General features: G+C 58.5%; 2 protein-coding genes across 4 annotated transcripts in view; one reads left to right on the top strand and one right to left on the bottom strand.

The window, feature by feature from the left end:
- The first annotated feature begins 8791 nt into the window (after window positions 1–8791).
- On the top strand, window positions 8792–17209 carry OTUB1 (OTU deubiquitinase, ubiquitin aldehyde binding 1). Its single transcript, XM_068977748.1, has 7 exons — window positions 8792–8862; window positions 11061–11122; window positions 11370–11468; window positions 15448–15566; window positions 15735–15819; window positions 15931–16125; window positions 16234–17209. The coding sequence occupies exons 1-7, from the start codon at window positions 8805–8807 to the stop codon at window positions 16429–16431; spliced, it is 816 nt and encodes a 271-aa protein (XP_068833849.1). The 5' UTR covers window positions 8792–8804; the 3' UTR covers window positions 16432–17209.
- A 259-nt stretch (window positions 17210–17468) lies between these two features.
- The window catches only part of MACROD1 (mono-ADP ribosylhydrolase 1), a 155190-nt gene continuing 154419 nt past the window's right edge, over window positions 17469–18239 (bottom strand). The window contains exons 9-11 of one of the 3 annotated variants that reach the window (XM_068978529.1): window positions 17830–17911; window positions 17711–17739; window positions 17469–17557 (exon numbers count right to left, since the gene is read on the bottom strand). In XM_068978529.1, coding sequence (XP_068834630.1) covers window positions 17735–17739; window positions 17830–17911 — 87 coding nt within the window. In that variant the 3' untranslated portion in view covers window positions 17469–17557; window positions 17711–17734. The remainder of the gene's footprint in view (window positions 17558–17710; window positions 17740–17829; window positions 17912–18239) is intronic. The other 2 variants (XM_068978526.1, XM_068978527.1) reach the window with 2 other exon arrangements.

The raw sequence follows: 18239 nt of genomic DNA, 5'->3' as shown, positions 1-18239 counted from the left end.
AGTGTTGAAAAAGTGTTCATTAGAACCTAAGATACAAAGAAGCAAAACGCTTTGGGTGGGAGGACCAGAGAGCAAGGAGAACGGTGAGGAATACTTCCAGATGAGGGTGGAAAGTGACATCCAGAAATTGAGACTTTGTTTAGTATACAATAAGGAGCCACAAAGACTTTAAAGTAGGTGTATGTCTTGGTTAGGAGGGCTTCCCAGGTGGCTTGGAGGTAAAGAATATGCCTGGCAATGTAGGATACACAGAGATGTGGGTTTGATCCCTGGGTTGGGAAGATCCCCTGGAGAAGGAAATGGCAACCCACTCTAGTAACCTTGCTTGGAGAATCTCATGGACAGAGGAGCCTTGCAGGCTACAATCCATAGGGTCACAGAGTCCAAAACGAGTAAGCAACGAGCATGCACACGTATGACTTGGTTAAGGACTTCCCTGGTGGTGGATCAGTGGTAAAGAATCAGCCTGCAATGCAATGCAATGCAATGCGGGAGATGCAGGTTTGATCCCTGGGTTGGGAAGATCCCCTGGAGAAGAAAATGGCAACTTACTCCAGTATTCTTGCCTGGAAAATTCCATGGACAGAGGAGTCTAGCAGATAACAGTCCATGGGGTCGCAAAAGAGTGGTACACAACTTAGCGACTAGGTAACAAATGGCTTGGTTAGATTTATATTTAAAGAGAAGGGAGGAAGCTCTTGGCTGCTACTGCATGGAAACTGGAATTGGACAGGAAAACTGTAAGAGTTCATTTAGGAGGTTAGTAGCTCTTTGGAGACCAGTTCAGTTCAGTTCAGTCGCTCAGTCGTGTCCCACTCTTTGCGACTCCATGAATTGCAGCACGCCAGGCCTCCCTGTCCATCACCAACTCCCGGGGTTCACTCAAACTCATGTCCATCGAGTCGGTGATGCCATCCATCCATCTCATCCTCTGTCGTCCCCTTCTCCTCCTGCCCCCAATCCCTCCGAGCATCAGAGTCTTTTCCAATGAGTCAACTCTTCGCATGAGGTGGCCAAAGACAGTAGTGAACCAGATACAGGCTCTGCTCCGGTTAGTGCCAGGCGGTCAGAGTCCTGGCGGGGACAGGGGATTTCTAAACAGAGACTTAAGTATGAATGGAGGGAGGAGTCAAGAATGCCGCCCAGGTTTCTGGCTTATGTGATTGGGTAGCTACAGTTGTTACTCAACAAAGATAGGCTGCCTTGGAGGCGGGGCATATCCGAAAGCAACGCCCCCCCTGTGCCCCGCCCACCGGCGGTAGGATGGCGTCGATTGGCTGTTTCGAGGAAGGCGCCAAAAACTGACAAGGGCGGTGGGCGGTATTTCCTTACGTCACTTCCCAGAGACTTCCGGGTCGCTGTTTTCCCAAGCCCCTACCACTCCGGAACTTCCGGCCAGGGCCGCCATTTTGACTTCGCGACCTTGGACTCCGGCTGGGTGTTATCTGCAGTCTACTCCGTGCCGTCATGTCTGTGCTAACTCCACTGCTGTTGAGAGGCCTGACAGGCCCTGCCCGGCGGCTCCCAGTGCCGCGTGCCCAGATACATTCCAAGCCGCCGCGGGAGCAGCTTGGGACCATGGTGAGGAGCGGGCCGGGAAGGGCATGGGAGATGCTGCAGGCGGGACTGAGGGTCCCCCGGCAGGTTGGGGGCCTGCCGAGTCTGGTGCGGTGCACCTCGCGGCTCACAGCGTAAAGGGGAGCAGCTGGGCTGGGCTGGGCGTCTGGGGAGCGACAGTCTGCCCCAGGGTCTCAGGTCAGACCACGTCAGTGCTGCCCTGTCGCTTCCTTGCTATGCAAGCTTCGTTAGCACCCCCAGCCCCGAGCGCTCTGAGCCTATTTACACATCAGCTCATTGGGAGATGCCTGCGGGCTGTCAGCACTGTCGTTGTTAGTAATATTTGGGGGTGGGGAAGAGGACCCCAGCAGGCTTTAGTAATTCCCAGAAACGTGGGAGAGTTTAACCCTTAATGACTTGCACCTGTTTGGCTCTTTTCTGCGTTTGCCTCAGTGGCAGTTCTCTGCCTTGAATGCGAGTTTTCCGAATCCAGGTTAGTGGGCTTCCATTTAGGCGAAGAGCCCAGAGAGCGCTGCAGCGGTGGAGGAAATAATAGTTACTGTAACTGCAGTCGAGTGCTTGCTGTGTGCCAGGCACTGTGCTAAGACTGCTGCGCTGGTCTCCTTCAGCCCTCCCAGTCACCTCGAGAGAGGGCCATTATCTCCATTTCCTGGCTGAGAGAGCTGAAATTTAGGAGCAGTGTACACCAATTCAGTGGACATGAACTTGGGCAAAGTCCAGGAGATGGTGAGGGAAGCCTGGAGGGCTGCTGTCCATGGGGTTGCAAAGAGTCGGACACCACTTGGTTCCTGAACAACAACAACAATTGACTTGTCAAAAGTCACACCTCCAGTGGCACAGAAGGAATTTGAACGAAGTATGACTCCCAAGTCGTGCCTTCCTTAACTGCTTTGGGGGATATGCAAGTGGCTGTAAAAAGTCTTAGCTCTAGCCCCAAAAGTTGGGTAGGGAGAGGTTTTTAAGACAAGGAAGGAGAGGTGTATTTTGGAGTTATTGGTCTGTGCAAAGTTCCTGGTGTGAAACAGGCCAGCTTCGAAGCAAGATTAGATCCTTGTCCCTCTCCCTTCACTTTGTAACCTGGGCTGACCCCTGCAGCCATATCTGATCCTTTACCTTAAGACCTAGAGTGGCCCTCCCCTGGAGCCTGAATCTCGATTCCTGGAGCGAGTTCTCTGCTGTCTGGGAAGATTGCTCGGGCTCTGAGGAACTTGAGGGAAACCTTACTCTGGGGGTTCCTTTTCTCTTGTGCTCTGTGTAGGATATCGCCATTGGGCTCACCTCCTGCTTCCTGTGTTTCCTCCTGCCTTCTGGCTGGGTCCTGTCACACCTGGACAGCTACAAGAAGCGGGAGTGATGGGAGCTGTCCTCTCCCTCACCCCGAGACCTGACCGCCCCGGCCTGTCCTGATCACGTCTGCTGCGTTCCTGGCCGGCCTCCCCTGGACCATGTCCTGCTGTTACAGTGACCTCTTCTGCAATCACGACGTCTTGATTTCTCCACGGTGACATTCTGGGACCACATGTATCTGAAGAAGGCCCTGCTCAGTAGGGCCTCCCTTGTAACAATAAAGTCTATTTAAAGCGTGCTTCAAGGGGAATCCCCTGGTGGTCCAGTAGGGTTCAGTAGGACGCTGTGCTTTCACAGCGGGTGGGGGTGGAGGTTCGACCCCTTGTTGGGGAACTAAGATCCGCAAGCTGCATGGTGTGGCCAAAAAATAACAAAATTATTAATAAACGCCGCTTCAGAAAGTCACCATGCCTTCAGCCTGGGCTCCTGCCTCAGTCCTTGAGTGGAGGACGGGCGTGGAGAAGGGGCTGCACGGCTCTGCTGGCCCGCTGCGCTGCGGTGGGCCACGTGTGCTCAGCCTTACTCCTCCCTGCCTGAGAGTGGTGCTTTCCTTTCTTGAAAGGTTTGCTGGCCTCCGTGGAAGACACACCCCGTTGTGGTCTGGCAGACTTTCTCGCTCCCCCTCTAGCTCCCTTGGTTGTGCCAAGCCCGAGACTGTTTCAGTGTCTCTCCCAGCGGGGCCAGCTCTGCGGCTGGAAGCCCCTTCTCGGTGAGCTAGCTGTCCTCTGTCCCTGGGCTCTGGCCGTTTCCCAGGTGCTCGTTGCCCTTCCTGGGTGCTGCTGGGCCAGGTTACAGTATCTTGCATTGTTAGGTCACCCTGGGGCCCCTTTTAGCCCCATATCTGTAAATGCTTATGCACTGACCAGCTTCCTCGTTCTCCATGCCTGCCTCCATGTACCCTCCCCTCCTTGACTTGGAGAATTTGCTGCTCCATCCGTTCCCAGGGTCCTTCCTCTGTGATTCTTCCTGGGGGCATCTCCTTAGCTGGGACAGGTATGTGAAGCGTACCCCACTGAGCTGGAACTCTGCCTGCCAGTTTCTGAAAGGAAGGCTGTGAACCGCTGGGTCCACCCCTTTAGTTCTTCTCTTTGCTGGGGTGGCATGAATGATTTCTGAGCAGACACAGGCTCGGTGTCGCTTGTGGAGCTGCTAGATGGTGGGCAGAGATGCCAGGTGAAAGTGGAGGGGCCGTGGGTGCTTTAGGCCCTGGGTGTCGGAACAGGCATCTCGCCAGCCCCTTCTCAGGGCTCGTTTCCTGATTTATGTTGCCAGGAGCTGCAGGGAGGCCCTGCTCACCCTCCCTTATTTAGTCTTCCCGGCCTTGCGCGGTGTCCAGTGTTGCCTGGTTGCTGTGGGCACAGGGTAGGCTGGGAGCCTTGGCTTTCTGTCGTGCTCCACTGCCCTGACAAGCGGTTGATTTCAGTGTCCCTCGTCTTTGTGCCGCTGGATCCCCAAGGGACACAGTGGTCCCCGTGGCCCAGGAGGGCTAAGGCCCAAAGCTGTGCGTCTTGAACCGCTCCTCGGACTGAAGGGAAGCCAGTGGTTACAGGCCGGATCTTCAGGACCCTGGTCTGAGAAAGCCCTTAGGAAGCCCAACAGTCCTTGCCGCCCTTGTGCTCCTGCGCCTGCTGGGCACAGCAGTGAGCTGAGTGGGCAGGGTCATGGACTTGGGAGTGGATGGGAGGGTTTGGGACGTGAGCTGTCATGCTCGGACCCCATCTTCCCCTTGTCCTCAGTGTAGCACCTGGGCCTTAAACCTGGTCACCGTTCTGTGTCCTTCTCACTGCTAACCAAGTCAGAGGCCCAGGGGCCAGTCTATGTAGCGAAAGCAAGGCTCCCTGTGCCCCCAAACAGCATTTTCTGTGTCTGTAGATCTCTGTCGGATTCTGGGTCCGGGTGGGGGTCTGTGTCCTGCTGTGCACGCAGCAGGTGGGGGGTTGTGGAGGGAAGGGTGCAGTCATGGCAGAGAATACAACATCAAGCACGGTGGGCCAGGAGTCAGGAGGCCTGGGTCTGAGGCCTGGCTTGGCCATTTACCACTTGACCTTGGCCAAGTCAAGCCTCTCTGGGTCTCAGTTTTCATGACTCTTAAAGTGAAGGTGGTGATGTGGCAGGAAGGAAAGTGTCCTCCCCAAAATGTCCGTGCCCTAATCCCTGCACCCTTGTGACTATGTTACCGTCATGAAAAAAGTGTGATAAAAATCAGACATGCTGATGTGGGGGATTAACCCGTAGGCTGAGTGTAGTCACGGGTCCTTCAGGTGGACAGGCAGAGATGCCCCTGCGGACTCCGCCTGCCTTGGGGCTTTGAAGATGGAGAAGGTGGGCTGTGTTCCAGGGAACGCAGTGGCCTCTGGAAGCTGGGAAGAGTTCTCAGTTTACAGCCAGCAGGGACACAGGACCTCAGACCCAGAGCTGCAAGGCACTGAATCCTAACAGCCTGCGCGAGTGGGAAGCAGACTCCCTCAGAACCCTGGATGGGAACAGAGCCTACAGATAACCTTGATTTCAGTGTGATGAAACCCTCACCAGACCTCTGACCTCTCACACTGCAGAACTAACCATTTGCGTTGTTCTAAACCACTAACTGGTGACTAGTTAACAACCGCAGTAAGGAGCTGTGAGTCCTGGTCCTGGGCGGCTGGATCCTCTGTAGACTTGAGGCGAATCTCAGTGTGAGACATCTGCGGGAGACAGGCGTCCGAACAAGCACGGGTGGTGCGAGTCCGGGTGGGGGTGGGGGCTCTCTCTACACAGCCTCTGCCTCTGCTCACTTTCTGCCTTAGGTGGTGTGAACCCTGCAGACAAGTAACAACTTACCCGGCAGCCCCCGCTCAGCCTCATCAGCCTGGCTGCGCCATCAAAGCCTCGCTAGACCATAATTTTGGGGCCGGCTGCCTGTGCATGGCTGTACATTCCCACAGTGGCATCTCCAGAGGTCCATTTCCAGGCTGGGCATGCCCCTACTCTTCCCACCCGGGCAGCTGCCTAACTCCTAAGCCTGTCTTGGAAGGGATCGCCGGGGCCTTGTCTTCTGCCCACCTTGAGGCTTTCTCCTGCCCACGATCCCTCTGTGAGGATTGCGGCTTTCCCACGGCCTGTGCCACGTCCTGTTGCCTGGCCCCCTTCCCTGAGAAGCTGGGCGGGCCTGGAAGCCATGTGGCTCTCTAGGGCCTCTGTACTGTCCTAAAACTCTTCGTCTGTGGCTGAGGTCACAGAGTCCCGGGTTCTGCATAGGGTCACTTCTTCCAGCGGAGAGAATGCTACGGTCATGGATACCTCGGCTGGACACATCCCGAGCCTGTGAAGAGGCGTCTGTGCCAGGTCGGGTCTGTGGAACATAAAGTCCTAGGCTCCTGCTCATCACCTTTGTGACTTTCCAACAGCAGCCTAAACCCAAGCAGCAGTGCTGCCTGTTCCACGATAGGCCTCGGGAAGCGGGACCAGCAGTGTGTGACCATTCATGTCTGGGTTTGCAGATTGAAAGGCAGAGGTGAACGTCTGGAGCTGGTGATTCCTGGCAAATATGCTATTGGATTTTAGATTCTTCAGGATGGAGAACCAAAACTTGAAAATGGTAAAAAGTATCAAGAAAGATGGAATGAGGGTAAGAGAATAGTTAGTTATCACCAAATTGACATGGAAAAGAGCAGGGCAAAAGTTGACCATCCTGAGACTGGATTAAGAGCCAAAGCTTCCCCCGGCCTGACAAGAGGGGGAGGGTGGGCAGCAGGCAGGAGAGCCCCTCAGCTACACACCCTGCATCCATTGAGGGTGGAGATCTGTTCTTTCAGCCCCAGACCCTTGTGTTGAGGGAGGCATTTACTTGGCGTTGGCAGCATGGCCGCAGTCCAGCACTGGACCACAGACTGATTCCTTCTCGCCCTCCAGAGCAACTGTATTCTCTGTCCCCACACGAATCCCGATCCAGCTCCCCACCCGCCAGACTCCCTAGTCAAAGTAAGGAGGTAAAGGTGGAGTTGTCTTACAGCTATTTTCAGGACTTTGTAAAGCCAAAATAGAAATCATGCTTTTGTCATCGACTGCTCCTTGTTTGGTAATACCAATGCTACTGACTGAGGGCTTCCCAGGTTGCTCAGCAGCAAAGAATCCACCTGCCAAGGGAGAAGATGCAGGAGACCCGCGTTTGATCCCTGAGCCTGAAAGATCCCCTGGAGGAGAAAATGGCAATCCACTCCGGTATCCTAGCCTGAAGAATCCCATGGACAGAGGAGCCCAGCGAGATACAGTCCACAGGGTCGCAAAGTCGGCCACGCCTGAACACGGCATACACAAGCTACTAACTGAAGCTCCAACTGGCAGTTCCAGGTTGCACTGGCAAAACTGGGAAAAGGAATGAACAGCTTGTGTACTCCGGGTGTGTGTTGCGCTAAGCGCCTTTAGTCATGCCTGACTCTGTGACTGTGGGCGATAGACAGCCTGCCAGGCTCCTCTGTCCATGGGAATCTCCAGGCAGGGATACTGGAGTGGGTTGCTGTTTCCTCCTCCAGCAGATCTTCCCCACCCAGGGATTGAACCTGCACCTCCTGCATTTCAGGCGGGTTCTTTCCCACTAGTGTTGCCCGAGAAGCCCAGTTTGGTAGGAGTGGGATTCAAATGGGTAGCCCCTTTGTTTCCTTGAATTTCGAAGCAAACACAAGGATTGGTGACCTAGGAAATAGTAATTTGCCATGTTGCTGGGGCAAAGACTTGGCATGTGTAGCGTTGCTGTGAGAGCGCCACTGTGGGCAGTGTGGTGAGCCCAGGTATCAACTGTCCCTACTCCAGGACTGGATGTAGCTCATGAAGATATTCATCCTATTCTGCACCTGTATTATCATGAACGGAGGGATCTGACTGGGGCTCAGACACGGCCTCCTCAAGTGCTAAGAGACCACTGTCATATCATGGAAAAGGCCCTCCATAGAGAAAGGCAAAAAAACAGTACCCCTGAAGGTGACTTCTCTAAATAACTGCATCTTCAGCATCCAAGGCCTTGACACTTTTTAAGTTTTATTTTTAGATAATTCACAGGTGATTTTAACAGAGTACACAGAAAGATCCTGTGTATCCTTACCCACTTTCCCCCACTGGTAACATCTTACGTTTGAAGCTACAGTACAGCATATTCCAGGATCTCCATATACAAGATAAAGAGCACTTCTGTGTCCACAAGGATACTCCTGTTTCATTTTTATAACCACATCCACTTCCCTCCTGCCCCCGACTCAACCCTTGGGAACCACGAATCTGTTTTTCATTGTTGTCAACTTCTATCTTAAAAAAAAAAAAACCCTGATTTTCTCATAACCACAAGAGCAGGTAGTCCAAAGTTAGGTCGACCCCGAGGGACGTGGTCTCTCGGTCAGAAGCAGGACACCAAAGCCCCCTCGGAACCGAGACTCGGTGGAGGGGGGCGGTGAATTCCCAGAGCTCGGATATTAGCAGAATTCCCGGTCTCCTCGGCCAAGTGATCCTCATTGCATTCGCCTGTCTTGAGTTCTGGAGCCCGCAGCGGGAATTGCCTTCCGTGATTTGAATTTCATTTTCCTGCTTATCTCAATAATACAATCCGCGTTTCAAACTCTAGTGAAAAGAAAACTCAAGTGGCCCCAGGAAGCTCTTATCACCACCTGGCACATTGGGAGCCTGGGAAGATGGAACCGAGCAAGTGTGCGGGAGGAGGGCGGGCGGGGATTGCCTTCACTTCCCCGGCTTCCGTCGCTGCCGAAAGAGACTGCGAGCCCCTCGGGTGACTACGCCCGAGGGGATCCCGTTGCTAGGGGCGTTACCAAGGAGGGGCCTCGAGGAGGGGCTGTCTTCCGGGGGGAGGCCAACTAGTAACCCGGAAGCGGTCGGCAGTGCGGCGCTGTTTAAAGATGGCGGCGGAGGAACCTCAGCAGCAGAAGCAGGAGCCGCTTGGCAGCGACTCCGAAGGTACCTACCTGGGGAGAGCCGCCCGGCCTGGGCTAGCGGGGGCGATGCCGGATGGCCGGTTCCCGAGGAAACCAGGGCTGGGGCGGCTGGCGGCGAAGCGAGCGGAGGGCCCCTTCCCCAGCCTCCGCCGCCTCCCCTCCCCCTCACAATGGAAGGAGCCGCCGCCGCGACCCCTGGCCCGGCGGGCGGCGGGAGAGAAAGCGGGCCGGCCTCCGGCCCGCGACTCTTCCCTGTCGCGCGCTCCTGGGGCGGGGCCTAGGCCGCTCCGCCCCCCCCCCCCCCCCCGCCCAGCCCCCTCCCCGCTGGGCGTCCGGCTCCCGGGTCCCCGGCTCTCCCGCCCCGGACCTGGCAGTCAGGCCCGGGCCTAGTCCGGCCCTGTCTAGTCCGCCTCCTCCAGAGCGGCCCGAGCCCGGGAGGGCGTCGAATTACGCCGGGCTGCGGAGCACAAAGGACTGGGCGGGCCGCTGGGGATGCTGCGGGCCGCCCGGGGTTGTGAGCGGCCGTAGGTGTGTGCCCAGGAGGGCAGCGCCCTTCGTTTCCAGTAGAGTCCCCTCTCCTAGCCTCGCAGCCCCTTGCTTCCTGTCTCGGCATAGTTTCCTTAGACCCCTGAAGAGTTGGACCTCTCAAAACGGTCCCACCCTCTTCTTTTCACCCCTGAGTTAGACACTGGGGACTGAGGAGGTCACTAGGGTTGGGAGGGATGGCCCAGTTGCAGTGCAGTGTCGGGGGTGGGTGGAAGCCCAGCTGAGGCCCCGGGCTGCTCAAGATCAAAAGGATTGGCCTTAAAAGTCATTTAGCACACAGCTCCCTCTCTAAGGGCACACTGAAAAACAGCTTTTGGGGACCTAGACCCTCCCCCCCGCCCCCCAAGGGACTGGTTTAGGATCGTGTAGGTTAAGAAAGAACCAGAGCCAGGATTCAGGTCTCCTGGCTGCTCACCAGTGGCTGCTTGGCATGGGGCCCACAGGGCGGACCCGCCCAACTCAGTGATGAGTATTGAACTACACCTCTTAAGGTACCACCTCCTCAGGGCATCACAGTGAAGGGAGGAAGGTGGTGCTGTCTGTCTCTGTTCACAGCTGATGATGAGCCTCTGCAGTGAGGTGCCAGGGGAGTTATTGTGGCAAAGAGCCCAGGCTTTGCAATTAGACAAACCTGGGTTTGACCACAGGTCTTCCTCGTCGTGACTTCGGGCAGGTGATTTCACCTGTCTGCATTTTTGTTCTTTGTAAAATGGGCACCACTACGAATACCCAGGATGGCAGGTGGAGGAATGGTGTGACTGAGTAAAGCAAAGCGCTCATCTAGCCGAAGATGGTCTGCTTCCTCATCTGTCTTCCCTCAATAGACCTGGCTCAGGGGCCTTCCGGGCTGCTCGGAAGTGATGTTAGAGAGCAGGGGGAGAGGGCTTGTTCGAGCTGGAAGAGTGTACCCTGGCGGGTGATCACCTTGGCCTGCTTACTTTATTTTCCACCATTTATTTATACTTATTTGGCTGTGCCAGGTCTCAGTTATGGCATGTGGGATCTAGTTCCCAGACCAGGGATCAAACTCAGTTTAAGATCGGACCCCGGGGGCCATGATGGGCCGCCCCTTCCCTCCCCCGTCGGCGGGGGGAAGTCCCTAAGGAAGGGGCCTCCCAGATCCCGGGGACCAGTGACAGCACAGTTTGCCAGCTAAAGCTGCCCCACCTCCACCACGTAGAAGGACGTATCAGCCCGTGACGCCTCGGCCTGGCAACCTGTCCAAACCCCCATCCACTAACCTGGCCATCCCTCGAAGCGTGCACATATAAACAAACTTCTAACACGTTCTGGGCGCGCGGACTTCCTCGACCTGCCCCGTTCGGGTCCGGGAACCCCGCCCAGGAGCACTTCGCCATTAAAGCCTGTTAGACACTCTTTTGGTGTCCTGGTCGTCTTTTACCTAACACCCAGGCCCCTTGCATTGGGAGCTCGGAGCCTTAGCCACTGGACCTCCAAGGAAGTCCCTGGCCTCCTCCCTTTAAAGATGAGATAACTCATGCCCAGGAAATGGAAGGACTTTGCCAAGATCCCACAGTTAGGGTGGAGCAGGGCATGACGCATGCTTCCAGATTGCACGTCTGCTCTCCTGGCCTGTTCTTGTCCTCAGCCCAGCTTCCTGGAGTGGGGAGAGCCAGGGCCCACTGTAATCCTTGGCCTTCTTCCTTTTTCCAGGTGTTAACTGTCTTGCTTACGATGAAGCCATCATGGCTCAGCAGGACCGAATTCAGCAAGAGGTGAGTGGCTGTGGCCAGTGGCCTTACTTTGGGGATACATTGGTTGGACTGAGGCCTACCGTTTGTCTTTACTGTGGAAGCCTCCTCCTCCCCAGGCTGAGCTGATACTAGATGCCTTTATGGGGGGAATGTGTGGTCCATGTGCCGCTGGGTGACTGGCCCAGCCACTCTCAGCTAGATGTTCGGGCTGACAGGTGTGGGTCACTCCATTTGCCTGTCAGAATGTAATGGATTCCCCACCCCACAGATTGCTGTGCAGAACCCACTGGTCTCGGAGCGGCTGGAGCTCTCTGTCCTATACAAAGAGTACGCTGAGGATGACAACATCTATCAACAGAAGATCAAGGTGGGAGCCTGGCCGAGGGGACAGGAAGAGCCCTCGGGTAGGGGCAGGAGCCTGGCCACTTTGGACCTGTGCTTGGCTGGGCCTGGCCTCAGAGGGGTGGATGGTGGGGGAGCCCTCTGGTCACTGGTTCACAGGTTGGCAGAGTCTGGAACCAAAAAGACTTTGATTCAGATCCTGACGCTGCCGCATGGCAGCTGTATCCTCAGCAGCTCCTTCGATGTCTCAGAGCTGTGGAGACCTCAGCTGTGAAATCGGGGTGATGAAAGCAAGGGTGCTTGTGAGGTTGCGGGAGACGATGCCTCGGGGGCCTGGTGCTGGCTGTGGGGAGCCGGTGGTCTCAGTGTTCATGGTGGGGCTGGTGGGCGGGGGCTGGCTAGCGGGGGAGGGTGCCAGCGGAGACACAGTCTTGCCCCCTGCTTCCGTGGAGAGGCAGGCAGCACTGAAGAGAGGGGCCCCTGGATCTTCGTGTAAGGCCCTGCTGCCTCTCTTAGAAACTGAGGTAAGTCCCTTAACCACTCACTTCCTTCTCTGTGAGCTGGGGGTTTGAAATGTGACTGTGTGTGTACACAGCGTCTCCTGGGCACAGCCTACCGCTGCTGCTGCTAAGTCACTTCAGTCGTGTCCAACTCTTTGCGACCCCATAGATGGCAGCCCACCAGGCTCCGCCGTCCCTGGGATTCTCTAGGCAAGAACACTGGAGTTGGTTGCCATTTCCTTCTCCAATGCATGAAAGTGAAAAGTGAAAGGGAAGTCACTCAGTGGTGCCTGACTCTTAGCGACCCCATGGACTGCAGCCTGCCGGGCTCCTCCTTCCATGGGATTTGCCAGGCAAGAGCGCTGGGTTAAGGTGCCAGTGCCTTCTCTGGGGCACAGCCTGAGGGTTTAGTAAATGCTACTCCTCCCCGCTCACCCCCAAAATCAGAGCTGCTTAGAATCTTCCACCTGCAAGGTTGGCCTTTGGGGTTAGCCATTTGAGGGGCCAGGCAGGTAACCCAGGTGACTGGAGGTGGCCAGGTCAGGCGGTGAACAGTGGCACTGCAGCCCGGCTCCGCCAGTAGCAGGTGGTGGAGCCTCATGGGGCGAACAGGAGCATCCGTGCCTGTCACTCCATCAGTGCTTCCGAGACCAGCCGGAAATCATTTTGTTGTAAAATCTCCAGACTCTTGAGAGTTGGCAGCTGATTGACATTTAAAGTGGGCCAGACAGCGCACGTGCAGGCCAGAGCCCGCTGCATGTGGCCTGTGGGCCCCTCTGCCCCTGCTCAGGGTCCTCACGGTTTACCCTGGAGGCCTCTGGAGAGAAGGCCCTGGCTCTGGGGCCCGACAGACCTGATGTGGAGTCCCGGCTTCCCCCCACTGTGTGACCTTGGGCAGCACACTGGCCTTCTTGGGGCCTCTGTTGGTCTGCCAGCTCTGCGTGGGGAGGCCTGTCTCGTGGGGTGGGCGTGAGGCTTACAGGAGAGGACGGTGGCCAGGTGTGGAGCCCAGCGCCTGGGAGGCGGTGGGTCCCTCCTCTTCTCCGTGTGGTGGGCTGGCGGGGCTCAGGCCTGCCTGTCACACAGGGCCACCCCGGAAAAGCGGACAGGCCACGCCTCTCGGGTTCTTCCCGAGTCAGTCGGCAGATGGTCAAGTGTCAGCTGTGTGCTGTCTGGACAGGAGGCCTGTCCCGGTGCCCGACACCCCGCCGGGGCTGGGCCTGAGCCCCTCTTAGCTCCCTGGGAGGAGCCCAAGCGCAGACAGCAGGGCCCTGGCTCCTGTGTGCCCTGGCTCCTGTGAAGTGGGCCCCGGGGGGACACATGGGAGGATAATGGGCCTGGCACAGGGTAAGTGCTCAGAACAGTTCTGGTCGCGGCAGGGATTTGGGCTCTTTGTACACATTTTGTCCTATTTTGACACGAGCACACACTGGGGGCCAGGCAGTTTTAGGCTCTGGAGATAGTGAGGACCACAGCTGCCAAGTCACCATGGCGGTTCAGAGTGGAAAGACAGCCGTTAAGGCAACTCACATGTATGGCAGAGGTGGTGAGTGCTGTGGAGAAAAGTCAAAAGTGAAGCTGGCCGAGGAGTGGGGGGCGGGGATTTGCAGGTTGACCCAGGGTGGTGTCTGATGAACTGAAAGAGGCCAGTGAGCAAGGCGGGGCGGCCATCCGGGCGGAGCCGGGGGGGCGGCCGGCGTGGCTGGGGCAGAGTGGGTGGGAGACACCAGGCTTGGAGCCGAGAAGGGATTCGGAGGGAGCCGCGTTTACTGGGTTTCTGTGGTTGCTGCTGCCGCGGTGGGGAGAGACTGGGCAGTGAGTGAGGTGTGGGCAAGGAGACCGTGTGGAAGCCTTTGTGATGAAACCGGCCCTAGATGGAGCTGGACGGGGCAGCGGCACAGCCCACGTGAGGAGAGTCGGACGCGGGCAGAGTGGCAGGGTCTGCCCTGGGTGGCTGGGGGCATTGAGGGCGGAGTCCGCACGGCTGGGAGGGTTGCAGCTGAAAGGTGGGGAGCTGAGGAAAGGCAGGGAAGGCCAGAGGTCAGAAGCTGTCTGTTGGCTGGGCCGTTCAGAGGCAGTGCAGCCCAGGCAGTTGAGTGGAGGGGGAAGACGGGGGCGGATGAAGAATTACGTTTAAATCCCAGGAGGTCAGGAGACAGCCGACACCGGGCTGCCCCAGGCCTGAACAGGTTGTGCTGTTCACGCAGCAGGGGCTGTGGATGGTCCCTGGCGAGACTGTCTTCTGGCAGGTGACACATGGGTCTTGAAGGAGGGGTGTGTGGCTGGGTGGCGGCTGTGACCACCACGGGTAGGTGAGGAGGGGCAGCGGTGAGGGCATGGAGAGGGTGGGGGAGGGGCGAAGAAGGGGGTTTGCGTCCCCACACCTGCGGTGCAGGGGGACGCTGCTCGGCAACGGTCTAGCGGGAGTGGGTTTGACCCTTGGACTTAGGAGGGCATCTGTGACCTTCACTAGAGAAGAAGCCGGCTGGGCTTGCGTTCCCAGCAGAAAAGAAACGGAGACAGTGGCACAGGCAGCTTCAGGAGCAGTGCTGCCCTGCGGGAGAGCAGAGAGGTGGGGAGGTGGCTGAAAGGGAATTCATGGGGCGCAGAGCATTTGTTTATAGGTGGTGGGGCCAGTGGGTCTGGAGAGAGAAGCTGATGATGGGGGGTGGGGGGGGGGAGACTTCAGGAACAGTGTCTTGAGTCCAAGGGAACATGGCTCTGGGAGCAGCCTCGGACCTTCCAGGGATGGAGAGTGAGGCCGGGGGGGCAGGGTGCCGTGGGGATGACAGCTTCTTAGTGGAAGTCCTCAGGAAGCACGGTCATTGGGAAGATGATTGGCTGGGGGCTTAACATATGGGGAGAAGGCATGAAATAGGCGTCAGGAGGAAGGGGAGGGTGCTCAGGCCCGGGGAGTGAGGCCAGGTTGCCGGACGGCACCAAGGGCCAGATCCCCGACTCCTGAGGGGAGATTGAACAGACAGAAGGAACTCCATTGAGCTGGGGAGGAAACTGGGAAAGAGTGAACCAGTACCTGTGAGCGGGCAGGGCAGGGATTAGATGGAGGTGAGGGGGGGTGTTTCTCACCCCAGGACTGTGCAGTGGGGGCCCCCAGCGCAGCGCTGCGCCGTGTACGCTCACTTGTTTGCCCTGGATCTCTCAGAGTTTGAAAGGCTATTCACTGTAAAAGCTGCTTCCGTCAAGGACCCATTCACTTGCCTGGTTTTATGAAACAACAGCCCTTTAGGCCCAGCAGCATGGCATGCCTAGCGGCTGATGGCCACTTTGGTGACCGATGCAACCAGTGTGTCTATAATTCATGTTCCTGAGGCTCTGGGGCTCCCAGCAGTGGGTTGCTAAGTGACCCCCATTATCAAAGTCAGCAGCCAAGGATGGCAGGAGGCTGTTGTGGTGTGACCTCTGTTGGGGGCATTTCCTGGGCCTGCCCTGGTTTCCGCCAGATGTTGATGGGCACGTGGTGGGGTGGGGGCTGCCTCTCCGCAGGACCTCCACAAAAAGTACTCATACATCCGCAAGACCAGGCCTGATGGAAACTGCTTCTATCGTGCTTTCGGATTCTCCCACTTGGAGGCGTTGCTGGACGACAGCAAGGAATTGCAGCGGTGAGGAGGCGCGCGGGGGAGGTTCCGTGAAGGGCGCGTGGGCTCCCTCCTCCCTGTTGGTGGCTGGGAGGTGTGGTTCCCCTTGAGGCCCAGTGATGGCCTGGGCCCTGCTGGGCCGGGTCTGCCGGCCTAGGAGCCCGTGGCGCCCTCTCTCCCACCCGTCCACAGGTTCAAGGCTGTGTCTGCCAAGAGCAAAGAGGACCTGGTGTCCCAGGGCTTCACTGAGTTCACAATTGAGGATTTCCACAATACGGTGAGGCCAGCTGCCCCGCCGCGGGGTCGGCCAGGGTGGCGGGTGGTGGCCTGGCGGTGGCAGGGATGACCCGTCTCCCCCGTCTCACCCTGTGTCCCCCCTCGGGTGCAGTTCATGGACCTGATCGAGCAGGTGGAGAAGCGGACCCCCGTGGCCGACCTGCTGGCCTCCTTCAACGACCAGAGCACCTCGGACTACCTGGTGGTCTACCTGCGGCTGCTCACCTCGGGCTACCTGCAGCGCGAGAGCAAGTTTTTCGAGCACTTCATCGAGGGCGGGCGGACCGTCAAGGAGTTCTGCCAGCAGGTGCTGCCCCTCCCCGCTCCTCAGCCGTGGGCCCCTTCTCTCTCGAGCCCCGGGGAGGGCCCAGGTGGTGGGGGCCCCGAGCGCCCCCTGAGCCACGCTGTGCCGCAGGAGGTGGAGCCCATGTGCAAGGAGAGCGACCACATCCACATCATCGCGCTGGCCCAGGCGCTCAGCGTCTCCATCCAGGTGGAGTACATGGACCGCGGCGAGGGCGGCACCACCAACCCCCACGTCTTCCCCGAGGGCTCCGAGCCCAAGGTCTACCTGCTCTACCGGCCCGGACACTACGACATTCTCTACAAATAGGGCCGCCGGCCGCTGCCGCACCGCCCGCCCCTCCGCCAGGCGCTAGACGTGTACAGAGGTTTTCTTGTGGTTGTAAATGGTCATACTTCACTCCCCCACCCCTTCCCTGTCACACGACCTCCCGTGTTTTATTAAAGGGGACGCTGGTGGTGAGCTGCGTGTGTGCGTGTCCCTGCTCGGCTGCTGCCCACCTGGCTGCTCTGTGTCTGGCTGCCCCCTTCCCCTCAGGTGGGTTCCTCTCGGCCGTTCACCTGTCCACCCCCAAACCTCCCCGCCAGGAGCAGTTTTGAGGGGTCTGGGCCTCTCGGGGACCCTTCCTGGTTATGGGGGTTCTCCTTCCTTCCCTTCAGGCCGCCATCCCTTCCCTGTTTAGCTGGCCAGGGCTTTCCCTGGGGACCCAGGAGCACCGAAGCTTCTAGCTGCTCCCTCCTGCTTCCTCCTGGGCCCTGCCCCCACCCTGCTGTCCTGGCCGGAGCCCCCGCCACCTACCTTCGGTCAGGGCTCTGCGTGGTGGAGTCCTGGGTGGAGAGGGACCACGTGGTGCTGCAGCCTGGCTCAGGGCAGGCAGCGGCGTGGGGGGGCCCCAGGGCGCCCCAGCCAGTGCCAGCCAGGCGGGGGAGGGGCAGTCCCCTAGCCTGTGCGTGGTCCCGTCCCCAGGCCCAGCCTCCTGTGGAGCGGGGCGCTCCAGGCCCCCGTCCTCCCCGCTCTGCTCCCCTCGGCCCCCTGCCTGTGCCTGCTTTGCACCCCATTGCTGCATTACCTTTCTGCCTTCACCTCGTTTCTCACCCGCCCCCTCCCCGGCACATGTCGGGTCTCAGCCCCCAGGCTGTGAGCTTCTTGGGGGCAGGCCCTCAATAAACGTGACGCTCTGCTGTCAACCTCGTGCCTCCCCCTGCCTGGTTCACCGAGAGCTCTCGCCAGCCCCTGATGCCAAAGCGGCTGTCCGCACCTGGGCTCCCTCCCTCTCCCCCAGCAGCGCTGGGACAGTCGGAGCTGCAGCAGTAGTCTTTATTAGGCTCCTGACGGGGCGGGGGGTGTAGGGAAAGAATAGGGTGGCCCCGCCAGGCCCCACTGCAGGCTTCGGAGACTTAGAGCTGGGAGCGTGGTCCGGCAGGCCCAGGGGAGTCTGCAGGCAAAGACGAGAGGTCAGAGCAGTGGCCCATGGGCTGCCCCGGCCTCCCAGGCTGCCTCCCTGGCTTCCTTCCCTGCGTGGGGGTGAGCGGGTGTTAGTGGGCATGAGGTTAGTGGGCAGCCACACAAAGGGCCAGGCCCTGCTTACCAGTCCTGGTCAGGGTGGGCAGCATCACGCTGGAAGGCAGAGGACAGTGAGAGCCTGTCCTGGGTGGACGGGGCGGGACAGGGGCTGGCAGGGGCGCGGTGGGGGCAGGAGGCACCTACCGACCGGGAAGTAGTGGGGGAGGCGTTCTCGGTAGATGTTCTCGTCCTTCTCCAGGAACACGCAGATGATCAGCCGGTCCACCTGCATCAGGGCCTGCTGAGCCTGGGCGGAAGCGGTCGGCTCCCCGGCTCCTGGGCCTTCACCACCACCCTCGCCGCTGTGGGGTTTCCCCTGCCCTGTCCTTGGGGGCACACTTCAGTCTGGGTTTAGAGCTACAGAAGGGGCTCGTGGTGTGATGTGCACCCCGCTATCCCCTTCTCGAAGCGCCTTGTGCCCTGGCCGTAGGGGAGGAAAACAGGCCCCGAGTAAAAGGGAACGCAGAGAGCAAGCGCGAGGCTAGAGCCCCGAGTGCCCGGCGCTCTGCACACTCCTTGGAGATGACGGGTGGGGCTGGTCACATGCACCCCGC

Source organism: Capricornis sumatraensis, chromosome 8 (assembly GCF_032405125.1).
Source record: "Capricornis sumatraensis isolate serow.1 chromosome 8, serow.2, whole genome shotgun sequence".
Taxonomy (NCBI): Eukaryota; Metazoa; Chordata; class Mammalia; order Artiodactyla; family Bovidae; genus Capricornis; species Capricornis sumatraensis.
Note: the sequence above shows the minus strand (reverse complement) of the source record. Positions and strands in the feature narration are given on the sequence as shown.